The sequence below is a fragment of the Pyxicephalus adspersus genome, chromosome 11 (genome assembly GCF_032062135.1).
Source record: "Pyxicephalus adspersus chromosome 11, UCB_Pads_2.0, whole genome shotgun sequence".
Classification (NCBI taxonomy): Eukaryota; Metazoa; Chordata; class Amphibia; order Anura; family Pyxicephalidae; genus Pyxicephalus; species Pyxicephalus adspersus.
In genome coordinates, this window is record NC_092868.1 from 28,378,860 (window position 1) to 28,403,525 (window position 24,666).

At 39.2% G+C, this 24,666-nt stretch overlaps 1 protein-coding gene across 2 annotated transcripts in view; it reads right to left on the minus strand.

The window, feature by feature from the left end:
- The window catches only part of LOC140340326 (C-Jun-amino-terminal kinase-interacting protein 4-like), a 58,590-nt gene extending 35,355 nt beyond the window's left edge, over positions 1–23,235 (minus strand). The window contains exons 1-7 of one of the 2 annotated variants that reach the window (XM_072425430.1): positions 22,926–23,235; positions 21,941–22,311; positions 6,874–6,994; positions 5,738–5,808; positions 5,111–5,202; positions 3,218–3,314; positions 602–746 (exon numbers count right to left, since the gene is read on the minus strand). In XM_072425430.1, coding sequence (XP_072281531.1) covers positions 602–746; positions 3,218–3,314; positions 5,111–5,202; positions 5,738–5,808; positions 6,874–6,994; positions 21,941–22,279 — 865 coding nt within the window. In that variant the 5' untranslated portion in view covers positions 22,280–22,311; positions 22,926–23,235. The remainder of the gene's footprint in view (positions 1–601; positions 747–3,217; positions 3,315–5,110; positions 5,203–5,737; positions 5,809–6,873; positions 6,995–21,940; positions 22,312–22,925) is intronic. The other variant, XM_072425431.1, reaches the window with a different exon arrangement.
- Between the last annotated feature and the right edge of the window lie 1,431 nt (positions 23,236–24,666).

Sequence of the window (24,666 nt, forward strand, 5' to 3'; positions counted from 1 at the left end):
GATCGGCGCCGCCTTCATGGGCGGGCACATGTGCCGCACGCTGGATCTCAGGGGAAATCAAATGAATTTTTTTTTTCTTGTTTTCCCGTGCGGAAAACCTGGTGCGTCTTATAGTCCGGAGCGTCTAATGGTCCAAAAAATACGGTAATGATTGTTTTTTTTTTTTTTTAAGGTAGGAACCCCTACAAATATCATAGTTTAAAAGAGATTTGTAAATAGTAAAAATATCCTAATTTGACATATTTATATACCAGAGTTCATAATCCTACCTTCTAGTCCAGCTATATCTGATGTGTTATCATATGGGGCTACAATCTCTGAGCAGCTTCATATTCCATATTTTGAAGCTTTAACTTGCTTATAACCACTAAAGACTTTTATTAATTTACATGAACACATTTTAGTTTAACCTCTGTGGAGAGAAAATAAAAAAGCTGACAAATATCTGATAACCAGCAAAGCAAGAAATCTGGGTTGCAAACTAATTAGTAGAGGGCTGGAGTCTGCATTCCAGAAAGCAACATGGGAAATGTGTAATACTATTAAAAAGTATTTTTAAAAGGCACCTCCATAATGTTGAACCAACATATTACTTTTTTACCTGGGTCCTTGTCTCCAGATCCATCTTGTGGTTGCAGCTCATCTTTCAGTGAAAAATCATTACTTTCTGGCATTTTAGACAAAATTTCTGTGCATGTTGGAGAACCAGTCTCCATGTTTGTAGCTTTAGTGTCTTCAGGCAGAACCTAAATGAAGTAGAAAAAAAAAAAATTCTTGGGATGTGTTGTTGTAATGTTATTTGTACAGAGCTTAGGAGCTTAGGCTAAGTACACACGTGCAATAATTGTCGATAATCGCTAACAAAAAAGTGCACAACAACGCCAATGAACAAGGAATGTCGCTAGAAATGAACGACCGTCCTGGCTGATCTGATTGGGTGACTATCGTTCGCTATCAATTGTGTGTACGGTCAAATAAATGAATAAATACAGGCAAATAAATAATGTCTTTCTTGATAACTGAACACTGTGTCAATATCAGAATCTCTTGACTTTGTATATTCATTTGAAGTTCATAATAATTAAATATTTGTTTTTGATAAATGCAACAGAATATGTTGTGTGATTCCATATTGTGCACTAGAAAAGGCAGTACACTTGGCTTGCTTTCCCACCGTTTTGGAATAATGGTTTATTCAGAAATAGGGAAATCTTAAACAGTAAAGATTTACTGAGCTAATAAAATAAATGCTATTAACTATTCCACGGGTAGGTTTTGTCCTCGGAGTATAACTGAAAAATATTCCTAATTTTATAATGTACCTTTAAACATGCTTTTTTAATGAATCATTAATGAAGCCAACCACCAGCTGGCTTCATAGCTGAAACTTTGATGTTTTGTTTCTGCACCAACAGCCGTTTCTCTCAATGACTTAGAGAGAAGCTTATTAGCAATATTGCTACTGGCTGTCATTTCCAACCATGATAGAGGTATATTAGTATGGAAGCGGCTTTATAGCTGGCTCTTCCCTACCACTGCTACATTTTAAATTTAATTAACACATCCTGTTTTAATTGTCTCTTAGATCATAAATCATTAATATTCCACTCCTGCACTTTTATTCCCCTCTATAGGTGACACTGCATGAAGAGCAAAGAGCAATGATAATGAATAAATGACTATAATCCAGAATTACCAATTAGCTTCCTTCTTCGTGTTACCAAAGTCAACAGGCTTAATTCACAAAGCTAATCAGGAAAAATACCTTTAAATCTAAAAAGTAGAAGTCAATTTCAGCAAAATCCAATAGGATATGATGAATATGTGACCAAGATAAATATTCATATTACAGTGTGTCAGCTATGTTATAATTAAACCTGTAAAGGTCAGTTTACTTGGGTAAAGCACAGACATGGAAATATAGAGAGCTATATTGTTCAAATATAGCAAACTGTCCAACACGAACATGTAACTTTTTGTTAAATGATAAACTTAATCACCCCGACGATTTTTATATCTTTGTGTTCCTGAGTCAGAACCCTTGCATTGATAATTATGCAGAGTAATAGGAGATACTAGAAAACAGAAAAAAAGATACAGAGATTCTAAAACTTTCAGGAGGACAGCAACGTAAACAAGATTTATAGAAGGGAGATTGGAGTACCCAAGACTTATTGGTATTCAGGGGTTGATTTAGCCCACAGGATTCCACACACTGCTATAATGCAGGCAAATTACCACTATCTAGATCTGACCTAGTACACTCTCTTCGGCTTCTTTCTTCTTTAAATAAACTAAGGAGGCAAAAGAGTCCCAAACATACATATTTACTGATCGTCTGACTGAGGATAAATTAAATAAATGGTTATATTCCTTGATACAATAAATTAGTTTTATTATGTAAAATACCTTTTAAAAAATAGTTTGTCAGATACAACATTTAGTATACATGACATTACCTGCAAAAGAAGCAGATGACTAACAGGAAGCAAAAGATTAAAATGTGATTCATCAAAGACAACAGATCATCATTCAGTCATTGAAAAACCTATGTATCCCATTTATTAGGAGTGTCCCAATGGCATACTGGTCATCTACTGGATGAGGTGTGGAAGCCATTTGTAATTGGCCATGGTAATACACCCATTATCCTGAAGGCTGGTGGAATCTACCAGGAAAGTTTGTGATTCTCAGAAACTTGAAACTTAAGAAGTAGTTTGTAAATTTATAAATTAGAAAACTTTAATAAAAATGTAGATTAGAAGTGTCCATACAGCAGCCAATTAAGACCCGACAAACCACATTAGATAGGCGTTGTCCCTTCTATAACAAAACATACTTACCTGCCTGATCACTCTTTTTATATGTCAAAATCTCCTGTGGCTACTAGGACTGAATGAATGCAGGAATTTTGTCATCCCAAAGAAGAAAGAAGATATTGGCACCCACAACGGAACATACAGGCAGCGTTTAGTTCTACTTTAGTTCATGTGAAAAAAATGATTTGCCTGGTGAGACATTTACTCTAATTGCAAAATAAACTTAATATGCAAAAATATATAATTTATTTAAATGATAGTCACTTCTGTTCATGTAAGTGGTCATCATATGATTGCTTTTTCAGTGTGCCAACCAAACCACACCCCTATCCCAATTCAAGAGAAGAAATTATTTGGCAAATCATAAACACAATAATAATTCAGAATAAAATAAACACCTTTTCATTGTTAGGGATTTCTAGGCCTCCACTGTCTGAAATACTCTCTAGAGATGATGGCGCTTCTTGGAAATCTAGCAGCATGACTTTCTTTTCTCTAAAATAAAAAACATGATATGTGACTCAAATCCCAGAGCAAAACTCACCTTAACTCAAAAAAAAAAACATTTCTTTAAATTATATATTAAGAAAAAATATGTACAAATACAGGACAAATTAAATTTAGCACTCTGAAGAGAAAGCTATTTTATTCATTGAAAAGATAAAACAGAAATTAAGCAAATTTTGTTTGCATAATAAATCATGGAATAATGGGTAGAAACATAGACACCTAGTAAGAAATTATTAAGGAAACTGGGTGAGTCAAGTACTAGTTATAAGTTATTAAACCTGCTGGGAACAAATATTCACTGTGCAGATGCGGAGCATTTCAGAATAACATTGTGAGTTGCAGCACAGCTACATGGCTTACAATTTGCTTTCGCAGTGGCAATGCCCTGGGATGTATGAAATGTGCCTATAGGTTTTATAATAAAAATCAGTTTATTACTATTTTATATTTTCACTCAGCTGCTTAGAGATCTCCATAACTTCTAAGTGTGAAACACAACACCTTCAAAGATCAAACTATTTTGGCTCTGCAATTGCCTTTTAGTGGGTTCACATCTTAAAATATCACAAGTACTAAACTCGTCGAATACCTGCAACTCCTGCCGCTCACAATGGTTCCTTCTACCACCTTATACTCCCTGTAAGGACGTGCAAGGTAGAAGGATGAACCACTGCATTAGGGTGAAATTACAAATGAATCAGAAGAAGTTTTAGTCAAGAAGATTTATTTATTTAGAGATTTTATTCATTTACTATTATTTTGCTTTTTTTTTATTATTATTTTCTATGACCATCTTTTAGTCTATACCTAAACACAAAACTTTATACATTAACTTCTTTGTTCGCCAGTTTGTCTCCTGCCCAGCAGATGTTTTTGCTCCAAACCTATGATTAGGCAGCCACATGAAAGGTACTTAAATAGAAGATTCTGTGTCAGATGACCCTGGTGTATATTAATGACAATGTCGTCTCATTATCCTGACTAAACACAGAGAGACAACGCTTCTCATGAACAGTGAGGGGGATAGGGATGATAATAACTACTTATTAAAGATATATTCTACACACAGTTGTTCTGTTGAAGTCCCTATTCATTCAAAAAGTTAAAACACAACAATTACAGACCTGCTCAGTCATGCTATCAGTGTGGCTGGTAACAATTAACAACCAACAGTTTGTAACACCTACAAAAGGCCATTTATCCAAAAACTGACACTGCTGCTTTTATGCACTTTTCCAATGGCCTTTGTTAAAGGAGAAGATTAGCATTGGTTGGGGTTATTATAGAGTTTCACGATAATCTAAAATGACAACATTTGCCTCACATAAAGTAGCAGCAGATAGGTAATAACATTTTGTTGTTACTACACATTCACAGTCACACTGAGTTTTAAATGTAGAACAGGACCATCCACAAAAGCCATACCCAGCGGCAGGCATATATATAGTGGACCGTTCAACCACAAATTCTGTATTGTAATGGGACATGGCCCAATAATTTCTAGCATCATGAGCTTACACGTCCCAATGGCTTTGGTATTACCATCTAGAGTGCCTGCAACAACCCCCTTTCCATCACCACAGGTCCCTGTGTTGCTCACAATAAGGTGGTAAGTAGTGGAGACCCTTCAATTATATTAGATCAACCGATTCCAGGCTGGTAAGAAATATTTAAACTCTTCAAATAACTGTTCACATTGATATTAAAGGTATCCTACATTTTAAACAAAATAATTATTAAAATATAGTACAAGACACAAAACATATTATAAGGCTACTCACATGCCCTGTAAAGGAGTATTCCGACCAGAAAGTCGAACAGCTTCTGATGAAAGGGATCTTTGGTACCTTAATTCTTTGTAACTCTTCAGTATCTGTAAGAAAATATAGTATAGCCTCTGAAGCACCTTTTAGTCTTATATATGTCCTGGGTTCCTCCAGCCATTGTCCATCTTCTCTAGGAGGACATGCAGTGTAGTTAAAGGTGCAACTGTACAGTATGATCATCATACAATTCTCCCATCTCCAAACTGTACCAGAATAAAAAGATGTACTGTATTTGAAAACACATGACTGTGATCCCTACTTTCACACTTTGTTTAAATGTGGTTTATGCCTTTGCAGCAAAGATCGTATAAAATGTATTTCTGGGGAGAACAAGTACCCAATTTCAGATGCAAACCTCCTCCGAGATCCAATCTCAGATGCTCCTGTTTCAACTTCCCTAAAATCCATATATTAGTCCTTGAAGAAAATAATTAATTTTCTACATAGACTGATGGTCTTTGCAAGTTAGCATGGAATATTAAGTTAAGTACCATGAACATAGATTACACATGCTACTGAGCTCTGAACTCTAAGAACACAGTAAATGTATATGATGAACAGGTAACAGTTCATATTGTTTACCTTAGAATGTACTTGGGTAAGTGAAGTCAGTTCCTTATTCAGTTGAGTCTTCTGCTCCTCCAAACTAAGAACTGAAAGAGACAAACAAAAGCATTGAATAACACACAAGTGGCTACACATTCCTATAGGTTCCTATATATTCTATCCAAACAAATAGAAAACTATTGCTTAATAATGAATCCCAGGAAACAGCTAAACGTGCAGATTAAATACTTATATAGGAATGGCTTTATCTGCCAAAAGATTTGTGTTTGTGTCAATACAGTCGTAAAGCTCTGCCTCGTTTAAAAGGGCACCATAATTATTTTTAACACTCAGAGGTCTTGTCCTTTCACTTGGCCTGTGACTGGACAGTGAAAGGAGACACAGCAGACTGATGAGTTATGCTACATACACACATGCAATAATTGTCGTTGGAAAGGATCCTTCACGATCATGAAAGATCCTTTCCAATGACTAACAACTGCACGATGCAAGAACGAGTGCTATACATACAGCACTGTTCTGTTCCATGGAGAGGGGAGAACGACAGAGCAGCAACCCGCTGCGCTCTCTCCCCCTTCACTTCCATTACGATCGTTCTCCGTCCATCGTCCGGTCGGCGACGGTCGTTTGGACGATGAGCTCTGTACACACACCAGATTCTCGTCTGAAATCAGCCCTGAGCTGATTATCGGATGAGAACCATTGCAAGTGTGTACGTAGCCTTAGTCTGTTAGTCTGTCACTCAGAATCATGCAGTCTGTTGACTCCAATCAGCCTTAATCCTTCCACTACAGCACAACTGATCAGCTCCTTTTGCTGCTTTTCTTTAACCCGTACGTTACACTGCTAAATTAGGATTATTAATAATGTATAATTACAGTGAATACAAAGTTGCAATGATTTGTGTATCTTACACATGTGTTTAATTTTTTTGTGTGTGCAGTGTTCTCAACAGTCCCTTTTAGCCGGGTGCACCACCCAGCAACTTTTCAGTAACCACCTGGCTGTTTCTAGGTTGGGTCACAATACAGGGGCTGCCACACACCTACAATTTCTTCCCACCCGGCTTAAATAATTATTTCTGGGTTTAACACTGTCTGTGGCTTTAAAATATAAAAAAAACAAAGAGCTAGAGTAGAGTTATTACTTACTCTGGTCAGCACAGCTCCGTGCTTTCGTTTCCATGTTTTTAGTCTGCGCTTCCATGTTTAGCAAATTGGCTTTAAAAAGTTTTCTTTCCTGTTCAATGCCATCTTCCATTTCTATACATCTCTACAAAAAAAAAAATCAGCAAAAAGTAAACACAAACATGATGATAATACATCCATTGTATATGTTACAGATGTTATACTATAAGCGTTTGTATTGACTTCACAGAACTTTGAAATCTGAAATTCTTGGTTTATTAGGCTGATCCAGTTTGGTGAAATACTGATAAATTTTGTGCACAACATAAAATAAAGACAAGTTGCTAATTAAGCCATGAATACTTTCAATAGTGGATCATTCAAAGTTCAAATAAGTTCTTGGAGACCAATACTTACTTCACTGGCACTTATGTCAGCAGATATTACTTAACAGGATAAAGTCCACATGACACCAAACTGACTAAAGAGAAAGTGAAGAAAATTGCACCTTAACCTACAAAAAGAACCTATTATTTGTCTTTCATAAGTGCAGAATACACAACTTGTTAGTGCGCTGTGATGTGTTGGGCAGCCTACTGAGATGAATGAAGGATCTTAACACAAGGTATGCCAATGCAAACAACAATGTGCATGTTATTTTAAAAACAGTCAGCCTGCCTTAAAACTAACCACTGAAATACTTAAAATGAATAGCGCCATGACAAAAAATCCCCTTCGCCCAGGGCTAATAAAACCAAAGTCCATACCATACAGAAATATAACCTCACATGCCAGGTCCCATTAAAGAGTTAAAACAAAAATGTCATCTTGTAAGCACCACACCTGCCATGTCTTAATTTATTCAAGATGTGACTCAACAGATGACAGCCTAGAAATCTCCCATTTATGAGGGCCAGCCAGGTAATGTTGGTGGTGCAATCATGACAACAAAATAAAGAGAACTAATAGCAGGCAGCCGTACACTACCCATTTCCAGCCCATGTGTATAGTGTCTTGTTTTTGGCGCTTCTCTGGTTCTCTGGATCTCCACTTTAAGTGTTTCATTTTGTTGTGATTCCAACATATACTATAGTGTTTTCAAATGAAGAATCATCTTCAACACTAATAAATAATAAAGTTAAAAAACCAAGTCCAATATAAATGTTATTGAATCATACATTACCTAATAATTTTGGGGCAGTAATTGTAATTTTTAAAAGATAACTAAACTTCCTCCATAGAAGTTGTTGTAGGTGGCCTAGCAAGTAAGTGATTGGAGTTCCATTAAACCATGCAACCCCATAGGCATAGTCATTATTCCCACTGACCTGTAGGTCGAAACCAATTACAGCCTATGGAGCAACAGGGCATATGTGCCATGCCAAAGTGGTCATCTAAACACACCTGCAATAATATAGGTTGCTGTGGTCACCAGGAAAAACGAAAAAAGGACATCTTCCCAAGGAACGGACTAAAGTAAAACCTGACAGGCACTTAACGATTCCTCAGTCTAGAGACTTGAATAGGATCAACCAGTAAAGTAGGAGCAATGTCCCATTTATGTATTAAGGGGGGGGGGGGGGGGTAATGAGAATGTCAAAAGGGGGAACCGTTTTGGATTTTTTTGTAAATCAGTGTGAAAGTGTAAACTGTTGTGTGTTCCCTTAGCAAAGCTTTCCTTTAATGCACCCACTATACCTAGTGTCATGCTGCAGTACATACACAACACATATTAATATATTATTCTTACATTATTCACATCAAAAATCAGTACACACAGTCAGTGCCAGAATAGACAAAGTGTAACTACGAAACATCTGTAAAGTCAGCAACAATGGGCCTCAAGAACAGAACTGTTAAGAAACAAGGAACATGTAGAACAATGTCCTCCTCCTCTAGGCATTGCCAATTATGAGGTTCAGTATTTGTAGGGCCTCTGAAAAAGGTATCCATTTACCTCTGTGATTGGTCATGTCACCTGGATGTCCTCCTTAAAGAATCCATCTGTAATGTGTACCTGCTGTGTGCCTTTACATTATACATTATAGTTTTTCATTTTTAAAGCGACTTTATGGCCATTGTACTTCTTTATAGTATTATATATGATGTAATTCTATTTTGGGCCTTTTAATGTAGTGCAAAGGAGGTTTTTTATGCATAATCTGCCAGGGCACCGGCTGCTGAAATACTTTTTGCATTTCTCAGTTCTGCCCACTTTTCTTTAATAATGTTGTCCAAAAAGAACAGTTTAAAGAATATATGAGTCCTAAACTTTTTTTTAAATTTTGGAGGACCAAGGAGTGAAAGTCACCATCAGTGTGGCAATTTTAAAGCTGAACTCACTTCCAGTCAGGCACCTCTTCACTTCAATGTTTAGGTCGGAGTGGGGTCTAAAAATCACTTTACTTACCTTACTCCACATTCTCCACAAATTCTTCCTCCATCTGATTGCTCTGGGCTGTAGACAGGACCACTGCATTTTTACTTACAATACAAGACTTCTGGGGATCAGTTGCACGGATGAGAAGCCGGCTTGAATGAGGCAATAGGGCAAATAGGTGTTTGCCCACACTGAAGGCATGTTGTGTATTACACATTCATTACCCGTAAAAAGCCCTGGCTGCGAGCACTTACCCTAACCTAGCTAGGGGCAATGTACAATGACGGCTGCATGCACCACGTGCCTTCAATATGCACAGACACTGAAAGTCCCTTATACATCCCATTTAGCTGCATAGAGACGTCAAGATTCTGTCACTGAAAACATGTCCGATTCCAATGACAGTAAACCAAACAAGCGCTTTGCACACATCAATGTTCAGTTCTTTAGAGAAAGAAGAGAGAAGGATGAGCAGGGAGCACGCCCCAATGCATCCACTCGCTATACCACGAGGAGCGATGTACATATGCTAGATTTGTACCTAACATGATCAGAATTTTACATCCCAGATGACAATTATCTGGCATGCATACACAGCTTTAGACAAAAACACAAGCATTTAACCCTTGCAGTGCTGGGATAGTCCCACTGTAAGTGTTACGAGGCGCTCTCTGGGCTTACGATGCCAGGCGATGCCCCACCACAGGAGGGCGTGCGCAGCCTATTCCCTCTGGCGGCTGCGCTCACGGTAACACTTGGGTTTCAGGATCAGTGCCCTGAGGGTTGCAGCATCCCTGTAGCTGGGGTTTCTCCTCGACATCCTCTGCACTAGGCCGCACAGCTGAGGGGATTTGGAGCCATGTACAGCCGATTAGCAAGGTGGTTCCTAATCAATCCCATGCTATCATTGGCTGCTGCGGCTTAATAGCCTCTCTGCTTCGTCAGATGTGCCTGGTATAGCGTCTGCTGGGCTTACCTGTGTTGGAGTGATTTTTGAGTATTTCTCTGTTACTGACCTGTGCCTGTTCCCGACTATCCGTTGGAACTCTGCTTGTGACCCCCGACTCTGTTTTTGCCTTTCCCTTTGTACTTCGCTTGGTGGACCGATCCCCTGTGTTTTTGACCTCGGCTTGTTTCTGGATTTCCTGACATTTTGTCCTCCGTACTGTGGGCTCCTGCCTATAGGCTCCTGCCAGCCTATCTCCAGACACCATCTCTTGCGCACCAAGCCCTGGGGGCAACCGAGTGCTGGGAGAGGCAACCAGTCTGCCAAGGCTGAGTGGGGGCTGCCATAGGGGAAGACTGCGGCTATAGATTGGGGGACTGGTGTCCTGGGAACACTGGTACTGTTTCAAGCCTTACAGTAAGTCCATTTTTTATATGAATAGGATATTTTCTTCTTTTATTTGGACTTAAAAATAGTCCATTACCCAATAATTTCAGTACTGATGACAGAAGGCACCAGGGCAAACAAAAAAGTTGAATATTCTCAGCAGGGTCACAATAAAAACTAAACAGGGTCACAGACTGCAGTACATTTTAACATTAGGGGTTTTACCCTGTCCTACTGCTTTAGATACAGAGGCCAAATTAACATGGATGCTGTTTATAGCAATTTTTACAATGCAACTAGTCTAGTTTCAATAAACATGTGTAGGCCTCTATTAGTATAGTTTGCTTTGAGTTTTTGAGCCTCAGCATCTTCCAAACACAGAACCTATTCATACTTTGGGTGATAATTTCTAAAATGAAGCCCTTGGTTTGCAAGACGGTCAGACAGCCAAGTACAAGTCTAAGTAGCTTACTGAATGCCCTAGTTTATGACTGCAGTAACAAGATTAAAGAGTTCAGTACATTGACACTCACACAACTAGGAACAAGTCATACAACTTGTGCGAACAACACAAAATCACATTTCTGAAGCTATTTCCACTGTACAGGGGGATGGGAACCTTCAAAAAGAGAGTTCCTAGGGTGACAAAAGGAAATCTTGTGGGGCCCCTAATTAACCAAATTAAGTTAAAAAAATGCAAACTGAGTTTTGTGGGGACAGTTCCACAGTATCAAAAACAACAAACACACCATTTATTTTTACCGTAGAACCACTGATAATTATTTTGTTTTTAAAAAAAGTATCAACTAAGTCCCAGTTAGTTTGCAAATAGTAAATGAATGCACAAATTAGGGGAGTAGGTACCCGCACGCCACATACATGTTTTGTGACAGATTTTTACAATACTATTTTCTCAACCATTTTTTACTTCTATGGTTATATTTTCTGCCTATATTGTAATTTGGACGACTTTTTTCCAAAATTTCATTGCAATGTTTTATAAAAATCCACCTGGTTTATTTACTGCAATGTGACATAGAAGCAGCCAAAGAGAAGGAGGTTGAGTCAGAACTTTTCGAGTTGACAATCGAAAATCTGCCAATCGATAATTCGGTTCCTTTAGTTTTCCAGCATGAATTTCAGACAGCATTTTTAATACGGGGACTGGAGTACACTGGCCACTGATGTTTTGATTTATGTTTTGGCACTGTTCTCCAGAAAAAGCTGTTAGGTCTTGCTTGCTACACTAAATACACAATGAGACGTCCCTGCTCCCTGAAACTGTGCCAGATGTCCGGTACTACAAGAGGAAGGCTGGCCTGTGTGTGGAGGTAAGTATAACCTTCAAAAATCCAGAATTTTTGAAAATCCGGCACACCTTAGGTCCGCAGGTTGCCGGATTTTTAAATTTCAACCTGTACTCTGTTACTGAACATTGATTAGACTACATAGTCTATGTAAACACATGGAATCATCGCTGTACCAGTAAGACTACAAAATCAAAATTGGTATACAAGATCTAAAAAAGGGGCAAAAAATTGTTTGCACACTTCAATAGCAGTTATCTCTATATGCTAAGATCAGAAGTGTCTAGGTCCTAATGATGACCACTTTGAGTGCCTAATACGACTGCAGAAGTCAAACATGACTTAAAGCTACCCTTTGATGTCCATATAAATCTAATAATAAAGCTTTTATTGCAGGTATTTTTCATGTTGACGTGTGTATCTATTTTTTGGGCCCCTGTTTTTTTTTTTCCTATTACCTTTTTAGGTTTTAGGGTCAAGATATCATTCTTTAGAACTGAACATCAGCCAAACTACTAAATATATGCAAGTTGATTTACATGCTAAAAGATTTAGAATTCTGTCCAGTACTGTGATGAAGACACCCTGCTCACATTGGCCCTGAATAACTAAAGTTCTCCAAGGCTGGAGAGTATACACTTTCATCTGTGAAGCTGAGTAATCCAGCCAACCTGGAATGGATTTTCTAAAATTCACTAGATTTTTGTTAGCAAATGTTTTGAATCCTGGAATTGATCCATTACAGGTTTGCTGGATCACCCAGGTTCACTAATGAAAGTGTATCCTCTTCAGCCTTGGGGAGCTTTAATAAATCTGACTTATGATATCAACTTTCTATCCTGGTCACCTATCTATGTTCAGTCCCCAGACTGGGCAATAAGGAACAGTAGCACCCGGACAAGCTCTTTCCTGCAAGTTCTCAGTGTTAGACTGTCTGACTAAGCAGTCTTTCATTAAATAAACCCTCACCCTAGGCCCTTTTTGTTTAAGCCAGCATGTTCAGAGTTGATTCATATGAAAACATCAACCACAGGATCCAAAACCAACATTTGTCCAATTCCCCCCAACCCCAAGGCTCTCTATTGCTCCCCAAATGCAAGAAGATGTTTTTCTGTCCAATTAGATATCATAGGGGTCAGGGTGGGATAAGTCAGAGATTACTGAAGTTGTTGTGGGAACAGAAATGTCCTCTTTATAGACCTAGGCTTATTAATATATAAATATCTGATCAATAACTAAACACCCAGAATAAATAACAGACAAAATACTAATTATTGTAACAAATCAGTAAGTACATAAGTATACCTTAGCACTAAATCAATAAACTTTTGTTTCCTTAAGTAACATTGAATCATTTTAATTCAAGATTGCTGATACTACCGGTGAACCTGTCAATAGTCTGTAACACAAGCAACTAGAAAATATTTCAATGTCTAATTTTAGCTGTACTGTGAGTGGGTGGCCAGGCAGAACACACGGAGTGCTGCAGTTGTTCATCATGAATATATTTTCCACTTTCATATTCAAGATGCAAGAGGAAGTGAAACAAAAAAATCCCCCAAAAAACAGCATAGAGCATTACCACTTTGTTATCTTCCTTGGTGACCTCAATTCTAGAAAACTGATCAGAATGCTGATCAGCTAAATCAGATAGCGGATTCTGGTAGATCATTTCATAAGATTATACGGCCCAGATGGGTTCCTAACAACAAAGGCCTCCAAGATATTTGAACTTTGTAAGAATATTCAAAGCAGTGCCTGTAACTGGCCACAATATACATCCATAGGATATGTCCCTATAGTATATAATCATTGCTGAGTTATGGTCATAAGCAGCTGTATTGGACAACATTCTGCCGCCGGTACCAAATGCTGCCATGCCATAGTTCAGACGCTCAGTGACAAAGCGACAGGTAACTGATATCACTGACACAAACATTTCATTGAGGGCAATTACATTACATTTGTGCTGCCAACAATAAAAGCTAAGAATAGCAATCTTGTAGCTGCTATAAAATGGCATGTGTGACATGGGCATAATGCTTCCAACAAGACTGAGAGGCTATTAATACCATTTATTTAAAAGGAAGCTCGTCATGGGAGGAACACAGGGGTGAGCTTTTTTAAAAATTCTGATTTCCTGGTTGTCCTGCTTCAATAATAGGAGCATGCAGTACAAGATTTCTGACGTCAGTCTGGTTTTCTGGTCCACATAATCATGCAAGTAACCCATGTAAAATGTCTGGTGACTGGAAACACTCAAGTGTGTAAAAGTTGGAAAGGTTTTGGTCAACTTTCTTGATACGTAAGTTTTAAGTGTGGCCCCTGGCATCATCAAGGGGCAAATACTTATGAAATGTAATGCTACAGACTAGCCCTTTTCATTATACGTACATAAGTAAAAAAATGAACTTGCTGATCTGTCCTTGGTATTCTATGCTAAACTGAAAACACAAAAAAGTTAACTATTAACCTCACCCTACCACCATCACCATGTAACAGATATGGGAAAAGCAAGGCAAGTTTGAAATCAAGCCTAGCTGAAAACTATTGTTTTGGTCATAGGACACAGTGCGTGAGTGTGCGCATCCATTCTAAGACACAAAGGGAATTTGACATTCACAGAAACATTCCCTGGTGAAGAATCAAATTCTGCCATTGAGACAAATGGACCTGGAAGATTATCTACCAAGAAATATTTCAGTGAATTTAGGATTCATAATCTTGAATAAAGCACTGATCAGTCTCATCTGACATCATGAGGCAGATAAGTAATCACTCAAACCATCCCTTAACACTTTTTTTAGCATGTCAACCGCTAAACTGAAACAAGTCAACCCTTTCCTTGTGCCATGTATTGAAATACATGGCACAAGGCCATCAGCCTTTATGGCAATTATATGACGCCAACCTATGCTGCCTGTAAAATATATATAATGCTAGGTTCTAACACCAATTATTGCCAGTAAATGGAAGAAAGTAAATGTGTCGCTCAAATGAAAGATAATTGGCAAACTACATTCCTGTAATGACAGGAGTTAATTTAAATATTATTTAGGGCTTCAATGTTAAAAAAAAAAAAAAAAGGATTCCAGGCAACAAGTGAAATTAATCAGACAATTCACCAAACACCAAAGGTGCAATCTTAAAGCAGAAATTGGGATTCTAACATCCCCCGACCCTTCTTACTGCCACAAGAAAAAAGCACTCAATGTAAATGCCCCTTTTACCCATCTAGAGCCATGTGACACTCTTGATTTCTCACACTTGTATACCTTCTTCCCCGTCTTTGGCTGAATGATGTAAACTTCCTATTTGCTGTTGGAATTTAGGAAAGGCAGCAAGGACATCAGTGTAAAGGGGAAAATAGAGGACCAGATGGTGTGGGTGCATTTGTGGTGCAGGATCAACCCTTGGAAGCACCTAGAATTGGAGCCTGGACAGCAGATTTATGGGAATATGTCTTCCTTCACAAGGTAAGCAAAACTAAAAAACATGAGGCACACTAATTTTTGTAATTCACAGAAACAAGACTCAAGAGAGCACCACAGAGGGTCACCAAAACGGTACTAAGCCTATTCTGCTATCTGCTATCTGTATCACCAATCACATTGCTGATACTGAAGGAGATATCCTAACAAGACCCCAAAAAAAGTAAGAAAGGTTTTAAGGTAAAATGAATAAAAATAATACAAGGCCAAATAGACTTTAAAAATATAAACTCATGCTACCATTTTATCAGGGGTTGCATTCTGGTCTGGGTGACGGACTAGCTGTCTGGGCAGATTTCTGACCCAGATGACTAGGTGCATTCAGCTGATCCGAGCAGTATATATGTCAGAAAAAAAAACAGGACAGATGGAGATAGGAAGTGTAAAACATTATTCTTGTCACAGAACCGGAAAGCAACTATCTGCCAACTTTGGAGAGATCTTCTTACTTCCCTTTGCATCACAAGCACAGGAAATAAAAAGGACAGATTTTATACAATTCCTTAATCTATCCAAAATCAAAAAAGTTTAGATCCACACTAACATTGTGCTTTTCTTCCACAATTACTTAAGATACTCTTATTTTAGGACATTGCATCATACAAAAATTGCACTAAAAAAAGAAAGAGGACTTATGGAAAAGTGTGCACAATTCTCCAGTATATTGCTTTGCATTAAAATGTATTATGGTGTGCTGCCAAAAATAATGCAGGTCTGACTTTTGGACCGTTTACATAAATAGGCTGCCTAACCCAGCACAAAAGTCAATAACCAGCATACAGCATGGCCTAAGCACAGGGGAACACAGACTTACTCATGCAGAACATAGATTAGAATGAGCCCTAAGTCAGTTATCTTCTCTTTTTAGCACTTCACTTTCCATGCCCATTTACAAATTTTAATCCTCAGAGGTTTCAATTAGAAGATGCCGGTGTTTAAACTTTAAGAGGAACTAAAACTATAAACATTTTGCCCCCAAAGATCCTCTTGGTAAATATAACCCTTTATGTAAAATTTGTGACTTCCCACATACACTTTCTAGTGAAACACAAAATGACTCAATGCAAATGATTGTACTGAGGGGTGTAAAGTCCTGTAGTGGGTATACTCTGCTGATACTAGTCCTTAACGGTTTTTACCTGGTGTTTTAAAGGAAACCATAATATTTTTGTATCCTCTTGTTTATAAGTTTGTAACTTAATGTTTTATGTTTTTACTGTACAGTATATATACAAGTGTTTATTTACATGAATAAATGACATATCAAAGTATTTCCAAGGCACAATATGTAAGCTTTGCTCTGTGACATCCAGTAAATAAATATTCTGCCAGAATGGCAATAGGCTTTTGAACTCGATTAGATCTCCTGTATTGTCCAGCTGGAGACCCTTCTTGATGATCTGTAACCACGTGTGTTATGGGTCTCAGAAACATCACAAGGCCCTAACACTAGACACGCAACATGAAAATGTTGATTTCCATCCTGCAAATAGACCCCTGGCATAGCCAATATAATATATATATATATATATATATATATATATATATATATATATATATATTTATTTATAAACTTTCTATAGGATATGACTTTGCTGGTCTTCACAATAGGCTAACAAATGGCTTCTTGGTTCCTCTAACCCAGAGGTCAGCAAACTTTTTTGGCCACTAGGCCATTTCAGGGGTAGGCAGGAGCACACTAGGCCGGACTCTCTCTCGAGTTCCGCCCCAATGGCTCTGCCCCCACCAGGAACGCCCCCTGAAATGAAAACCCTCAATGCAATGGATACGGAGGAGAGGGAATGTTCCCTATTTACCCCGGCAGCGGAAGTGTTAACACCGGCCGCGGTAAATAGGGAAGGGAGCCACCACTGGGAGGCTCAAAGGCCACATGCGGCTCCGGTGGCTACGGTAGTTTGTTCCAGCTTTGCCGCGGGTTGCCGATCGGCGAGGGGTCGTTAGGCCGGAGCAAACTACTTTGTAGGCTGTATCTGGCCTAAAGGCCAGAGTTTGCTGACCCCTGCTCTAACCCCACCATACCATATCTTGCTCATTATTACTTTCTCTATAACTTAGTGTGGTTTGCAGGAATACACGCCAGAATGGAGAGTGATGACAGACCTTGAAGAGGAAGCTGCCAGCTGAGTACTGAATAACCCTATCTTGGAGAAGCAAAGCATAGTTAAGAAGATAAGGATGGATATGTAGAGGCACCTATTGATCTGCGTGTCACATCCCATATAGTATTTATTACCTGTGTGATATGGCAATCCTTATCTAGCTGTGGTAGAAGAATGGTCAGAGAATGAGTTTTACAACCACACTACAGTACAGGTATGAGGATTGCGTATATTACACACCACTGTAAACACAGGCACAATAATACGAGTGTAAATTTTCACTTTAAAACCCTGATATTTATTCATGTGGACTCAGCCAGGGAGCACAATGATACAGCATTTATATTATACCCATCTACTCTTCTAACCAGGATTTGGAAGTCTTCATTGGTAGTTAAACCCTGATAACCACCAGCCAATGGAAAGGTAGCTGAAATGTACCATAAATCTGGAATTTGGGGTGCTAACATCAACTCCACCTTAATGGAAATTTGAAAAGTCTTTTTTAATTTTTTTTTTAATTTGATTTACTCTTTAATTTTTAATAACAGCAGATGGCTGACAGGGAAGCAGATGGACCTCCTGCATTGAAGAACCACTTAAATTATGTACTACAGAGCATACCAGGGCACAAATTCTTTATGCATCATTTTTGCAGCACCTTGGTGTAACTGGGCAAATTGAAAATCTTCCACTGGGAAACATAGCTACATCGGAGCAAAATGCATTCCAGTGCTTGTGGAGTAAATGAGTCCTTGCAAGGATGAGAAAATTCCTGGTCCAAGGAGACGAGTGACAACCCCACAGTATAAGTAGAAGTTATTTATTTACATGGCAGCATGGTGGCTCAGTGGTTAGCACTCTGGCTAGCTGGCTTGCAGCTTTAGGTCCAAGGTTAAAATCTCAGGCAGGACACTATCTGCATGGAGTTTGCAGGTTCTCCCCAAGTTTGTGTGGGTTTCCTCCGGACACTCCAGTTTACTCCCACATTCCAAAATAATGCAATTAGCTCCCACGAATATTACCTTAGACTGTATTAAAACATATGACTATGGTAGGGACATTAGAATGTGAGCGCCTTTGAGGGACAGCTAGTGACATGTCTATGGACTTGTACAGCACTGCGTAATATGATGGCGCTATATAAATATTGTATAATAATAATATACTATGATACCACAACATACCAGTTAATTGCAAAAATGCAGAGCTGTCAAAGTCTATGTATTGGACATGTTTAAATGTTTAGGATAGATTAGTGAAGCACAGAAACTGATTTTTTAATGCTGCTAGACGTGCTGATTAGTATTGTCGCTGCTAAAGTAAGAATCAAAATGTTACAGCAATCACCAGACCAACAATAAAGGGGAAATACTCTGATGGAAACAGCACTTACAGTGACAAGTGTGTAAGAAAATTTCCCGACTTTGGAAAGATTTCTGGTGTCTGATGAGATGAAGTAAAATCTTCTAATGAAACATAGACATTTAGAAACTTGAACAAAGGTATGGCGATGGAATCTATTAAAGTAGTATCAATGAAGTAGAGAGAATAATTACCCTTAGGTAGCTCTCCCAGGAGTGATGCCTAAATGTTGGCCTGATAGTGTTATCAGTCCAGAACACACATTTTTCAACAGTACTAAGGCCTAAAGAAGCGGGACCCTATAAGCTCCTGAAATTTATGATACAATATTTAGAATAAAAATAAATCAAAATGCTTTTTGCTCTTCCCTCCTTGCCCACCCAGTCCACACTGGGGAGAGAATTTTGTTTGCTGTTTTTTTTTAATGCAGAATTGGGCAATGCCCAGTATTAAGTAGTCACTCATGACTGTGACTTCTGCATCTCATTTCATTACTGCTTTTCTCAATGAATGAGCACATTCAGAGCACATGTACGGGACTTCCTTTCATTATGATTAGTCGTAACATTGGTTTACTTTTTAAATGACCTCAGCACACCATACAGATCAAGATATGCTCCACAGACAGCAGCCATCCAATTACGCCAGCAGCTTTATGAGCAGTTTTAGCAGGATATATATATAAATACTCTGACAAACAATACATGGCTCGCAGCTTCTCAGATGCCTGGACTGTGTTGAAGTTAAATAAAAGCAATGCATATAGGAAAAGATCATCACCTGCCAAGACCAGGGTAGTCATCTGGTTAACAAAGCAGCAAACTCTACAACAACATGGTTTATTCCCAGAGGACGGTTCAACATGCCACATGGCTTCCCTGACAAACACATTTCAGATTTTATGCTATGATTAAGTGTGATAAATTAAACCAACAAATCTAAATATAATACACACAGTACCAACCCATCTGATAAAAGTTTATTGTACTTAAAGAAACTAAAAAGTCACCAGGAGGTAGAGATTTTTGGTAGAAGAGACAAGGTCTATTGTACCAAAAAAAAAAAAAAATACTTTTAACCTGCGCCTGGTGAGTTTTTTGTTTAAAATGCACAGCATATGCAGTGAAGAGCCCGGCTCTATGCCATACCAGGGACATTGTAATTCCTGCACATGTGTAGAAGTTACCTAATATGTGGCCATCCAATGGCTAAAGAGGATCACCACAGATCCAAAAGAGCCGGGGTAAAGATGGCGGCTTCACGAGAGGCAGGGGTAGCATCATCCTGGACCTGTCATCACTTCAAGCAGCCTACAACAAGATAAGTGTGTGCCATAATCAGCAAGTACGGTGTGCTGTGCATACTAATTATGGCAAAACTCACCAATGCCAAAAGAAAGTTAGTTCCACTTGAACTAAGTGTATTTTAAGCTGTTTAGTATTACTAAATGGATATTGCACTGTGCCAGGCTAGGTAGACATTTTCTCTGATGTGGATAAACATTGTATATACAATAAACACAATAAATTTTGATTTAAAAAATGCACGACTGAAATAAAGCCAGGCATAAAGCATTTTAGAATGAGTGATCAGCAATAGCAGCCTACAGACCCATGAATTTTAAGTTTACATTCATGTGTATGTAAACCCTAACAGTGGGCTTCTCTAATTTGCTCTCTCTCTTTATAAATATTCAGCGTATATACATACTAACCCTGCCAGAAATCCAGGGAGCTTGTAACCTTTTGGCTATGATAAAGCTGGCAGTGAGGTTGTGGTGCGTTCACCACTTCTTCATGCCAGTGAGCCACTGCTAGTGGGGAGACGCTCCATGTAGCTTCTTCCAGTGGTAGCTCCATGGAGAATGAATAGGGGGGCAATGAGTACTCCTGGTTATTATAGTTCTCCTTAAGGACCAGTGCTGCAGTGCAAATGTTCGAGTGGGGAGCCACACAGGATCGCACAATCCCCAGACAGGGATACTTAGTTACCTCTCTGAGCAGTGATAACAGCCCTGAATAACATCCCTTCCTCATGTTATGAAGATTAGGAGGGGAAGAGGTGTTCTGTTATCCTAACACACTTCCTCTACTGCAAGAAATTTTCTTCTTCATAGATACAGATAGAGTGTTGTCACCCTAGGGAAGTGTGTTACTGATAAAACGGGAGAAAAGCTTTAAAAAGAAAACAAATGCAACTATTTATTGTACAGCGCTGCGTGATATGTTACCGCTATATAAAGCCTGTTTATTATTATTATTAATAATAATAATAATAATAATATTAATAATAATGATAATAGTAATAATAAGAATAACTACAACATCTAAGTAAAACTGCATTTTATTATACTTCCCATCTTGGGTTCAGAACTGTTTGAACAGATTTAGAAATATTTCCAATCCAAAGGGTCATGTGACAGGACTGCTTTCTTTTTTTGTTACTCTTATATTAGAGATTTTGTCCACCCAAAATGAAAGTCAAAGTCAGCACAATATTTGTCTCATGACAGATTTAAATTAAAGAGAAACAGAAGAATAGCCTGTGCAAAGAAATAGGTTCACTTTAATGGCGGTCTCCAAAAGTCATGTTCCCTGCGATCACCTACCACCAGAAATAGAGAGATGGTCCTGCATGGTACAGGAGATCACATGACTCACTACCCTACCTCTCACATGTGCACGCTGGTAAGTGACCATTGGCCAGTCATGTGGTCACATGGGGTGGCCACTATCGTGTGATGAGTTTCTTGGCCCCCGGTAGCCAAACAACAAAAAGGGTCCGTAGAGCCTCCAATGAATGAACTCTTTACAGAGAGAGACTGCTAATGCTACATCTCTTTGTGCAGTGTTATGTCATGTTAGTTTTCTGGCTGTCATATTTATCCCAAAGCTTCAACACTGTGTTCTTTACATGCAAACAAGATGTCAAACTTTACTCTGACTTTAGTTATTTGTTCCAAGTCAGTGACTCAGACCTTGAACTCCACCAGAATTCTCAGATAAGTTTGGTAATGGCGACCTATGTCTCTCAGGAAAATGGGAAAAGCACAGGTTCTCTTTAAGGCAATGTCAGTGCTTACAGAAGACTCTTACCTCTTCGGCCCGTTTGCGTCCATCTCGCTCCCTCTCATACTGGATCAGCAGTCTCTGATTATCTTCCTGCAGCAATTCCAATTGGTCGTCTCTTTCCCGAGCCCTGGCAGATGTAGATTCCAAACTTTCCAACACGGACACCATAAGTGGCATCAGGCCTGTGACCGCCTCTTGTCCATAGGATGCTACCAGCTTTTCCAGCTCAGAATAAATACTACCGGCCAGGACTGTCACCATCTCATCATAGACTTCCAGGGAGTTTCCTCCCTCCACATCATCCCCAAAGATCTCCTCCAATTTGTCATCCATGGCTAGCTGCGATTCCGACTTTCTGGGCATTGACGCTTCAGGCAGCCGTCATGTGAAGAACCCTGTCATATAAATACAAGTAAGAAGAAGCCATTGTATAACCAGCTTATATACAAGGTATAGAATATCCCACCAGGTGTGCTCGGAATTAAAAGTCATGAGAAAACAATGTAAACTTTGTAGCAGTGAAGGTGGCCGTACACCAGCGATCTCTGACCAATCAAGGTATAAATGATAGCAAGCAAGCAATTTATTATTAAGTTATCAAATGATACAATGGATTGCTGCAAACTTGCAATCAACTGAAAATATGATCAATCTGTAAAATGTTAATGATCTATAATGCTGATCATGTGATTGATTTGTAGAATGACTGGTTCTCTTGGCGCACACACATAACATTTTTGAGCGATCGGCACCAATTATCAAAACTCAAAGAGTTATGAGATCTATTTAAAGAGATCTTATTCAATCAATGATCATATTGTTAGGTGAGCAGCCACCATTAGACTGGGTACATATCCCCATTTAATGTACAGCGCTGCATAAGATGTTGGCGCTATATACATCCAGTTTATTAATAAAATAATAATAATAAAAATAATAACAACAATAAAACACAGATAACCATATACATTCCAGCTGATCCCTGGCACAATGATCTCACTATACCCACACTAGCTTCCTTGTAAAGTTTTCTCAGCAGGATCTCCTATAGATTGTTCATTGTAGAAGACTCAGTGACAGCTCAGTAGTGCCATGGCTGACATTACCCCCGTCTCCTGGTTTTCCTGCCCATAGCCGTCCCTTGTGATCCCTTGCAGCAGATCCACTGACACTGTGGTGTAACTTACAGGAGTCTCTGATCTGGGAGGGGGAAAGGAGAGAAGGAAGGGGGCGGGGTCTGCCTGAAGAGTGGCGGCAGCACTGAGCAATCAGCATCCTGTCCCGGGAAGGTATTGGCCAATAGGAGAGCACTCCAGGTTGGACAGACCGCGCTCCTTCCTGAGTTGTGCGGAGTCTAGGAGGTACGGGGAGGAGCTCGAGGCTACCTTATGGGAGAGTCATGTGACGGGCGGCTCACGTGACCAGCGCTTGGCATTGGACACCTGGTGAGCGGAGTGTGGCAATGCCGTCCTCCTGCTAACCTTTCCTGGTGTTGGTGGATTGCAGAGGAGCAGCTGCTGTGACCAGCGAGCCAGGAATAGGAACAGCAGAGAGCTTAGGTCACTGCATAGCTCTAATAGAGAGGCACTAATTCTTCATGTACAGCCCTCCCTACTACGGTAGGATCATAGGGCTACAGGTAAAAAAAACAACTCCAGGCAGAAAGAAGAGCCAGAAATCAATGCAGCTATTTATTAACTCATCTACAAATATTATATTATGCAAGTAGCATTTGTCAGCTTGGTATGGTCCATATACAGCAGAGCCCAGAATAGGTTTAGGGAGAAGCAGCACAAAAGGCTAATCAGTTGTGAATAAGGATAATAAGGGCAAGCTTATCAGTACTTCTTTCAATCACAGACTGGGGGAGGGACAAGACCTGTAGGTGTTCCTGAACTGCAGCAGATAAAAACTCTGGTCTTCTGCTAGACAACACCCTGCAATGGGGCAGAACTGTGCAAATATCAAAAGAACAGAGAAAACACTCCTTTAGTACATAAAACTGCTCCTTTATTGTGTTTAATCCCAGCAGTTCTCTTGGCGTTTAACCTTAATAGGTTTGTGTATAAAACCGTGCAGCCAGACTTTAGCAACTAGTAAGCAAGTAACAGCTGTCATGTCAGGAAATTTGCAGCAAATGTTATATTTTGTTATGTTTTCCTTGCTGCTCTGTTCCCAGGACTGCCGATCACCTCGATAGCTTCCTGGTGTAGTCCTCAGTTCTGGCGTATGTGTTCCCTAATGCATCACACCCTCCAAAATCCATGGTGAGAACAGAGAGGGGGCAAGATATTAGATTGTAAGCTCTTCGGGGCAGGGCCCTCTCTTCCACTGTCTGTATCTCTCTATTTGCAGGCCTTATTTTATGTACAGCGCTGTGTAATATGTTGGCGCTATATAAATACTGTCTATAATATTAATAACCCAGATGGAGCGGAGACAATGGCAGTGTAGTGTAGAATGTTAAGCATGTCACACCTGTAGTTCTCCCTCGGGTGCTGACATTTCTGTGGCCGCATTCTAAGTAATCGCTGCTATAATGATTGGATGTGCTCAGAGGGTGAAATGTTTATTTTCCAGTAAAAATCCTGATGAAACCTTTCCCTACATTACTGAAATACAGGAATGACCAGTGCTGACCTTGTTATGAAAACACCTTGGCTTTAGTTATTTTCATGTTATTGGCCCAGGGCAGAGGCAGAAATCCCCACTACTGCCCTATGTACTTATCTGCTCTGGTCACTGAACTG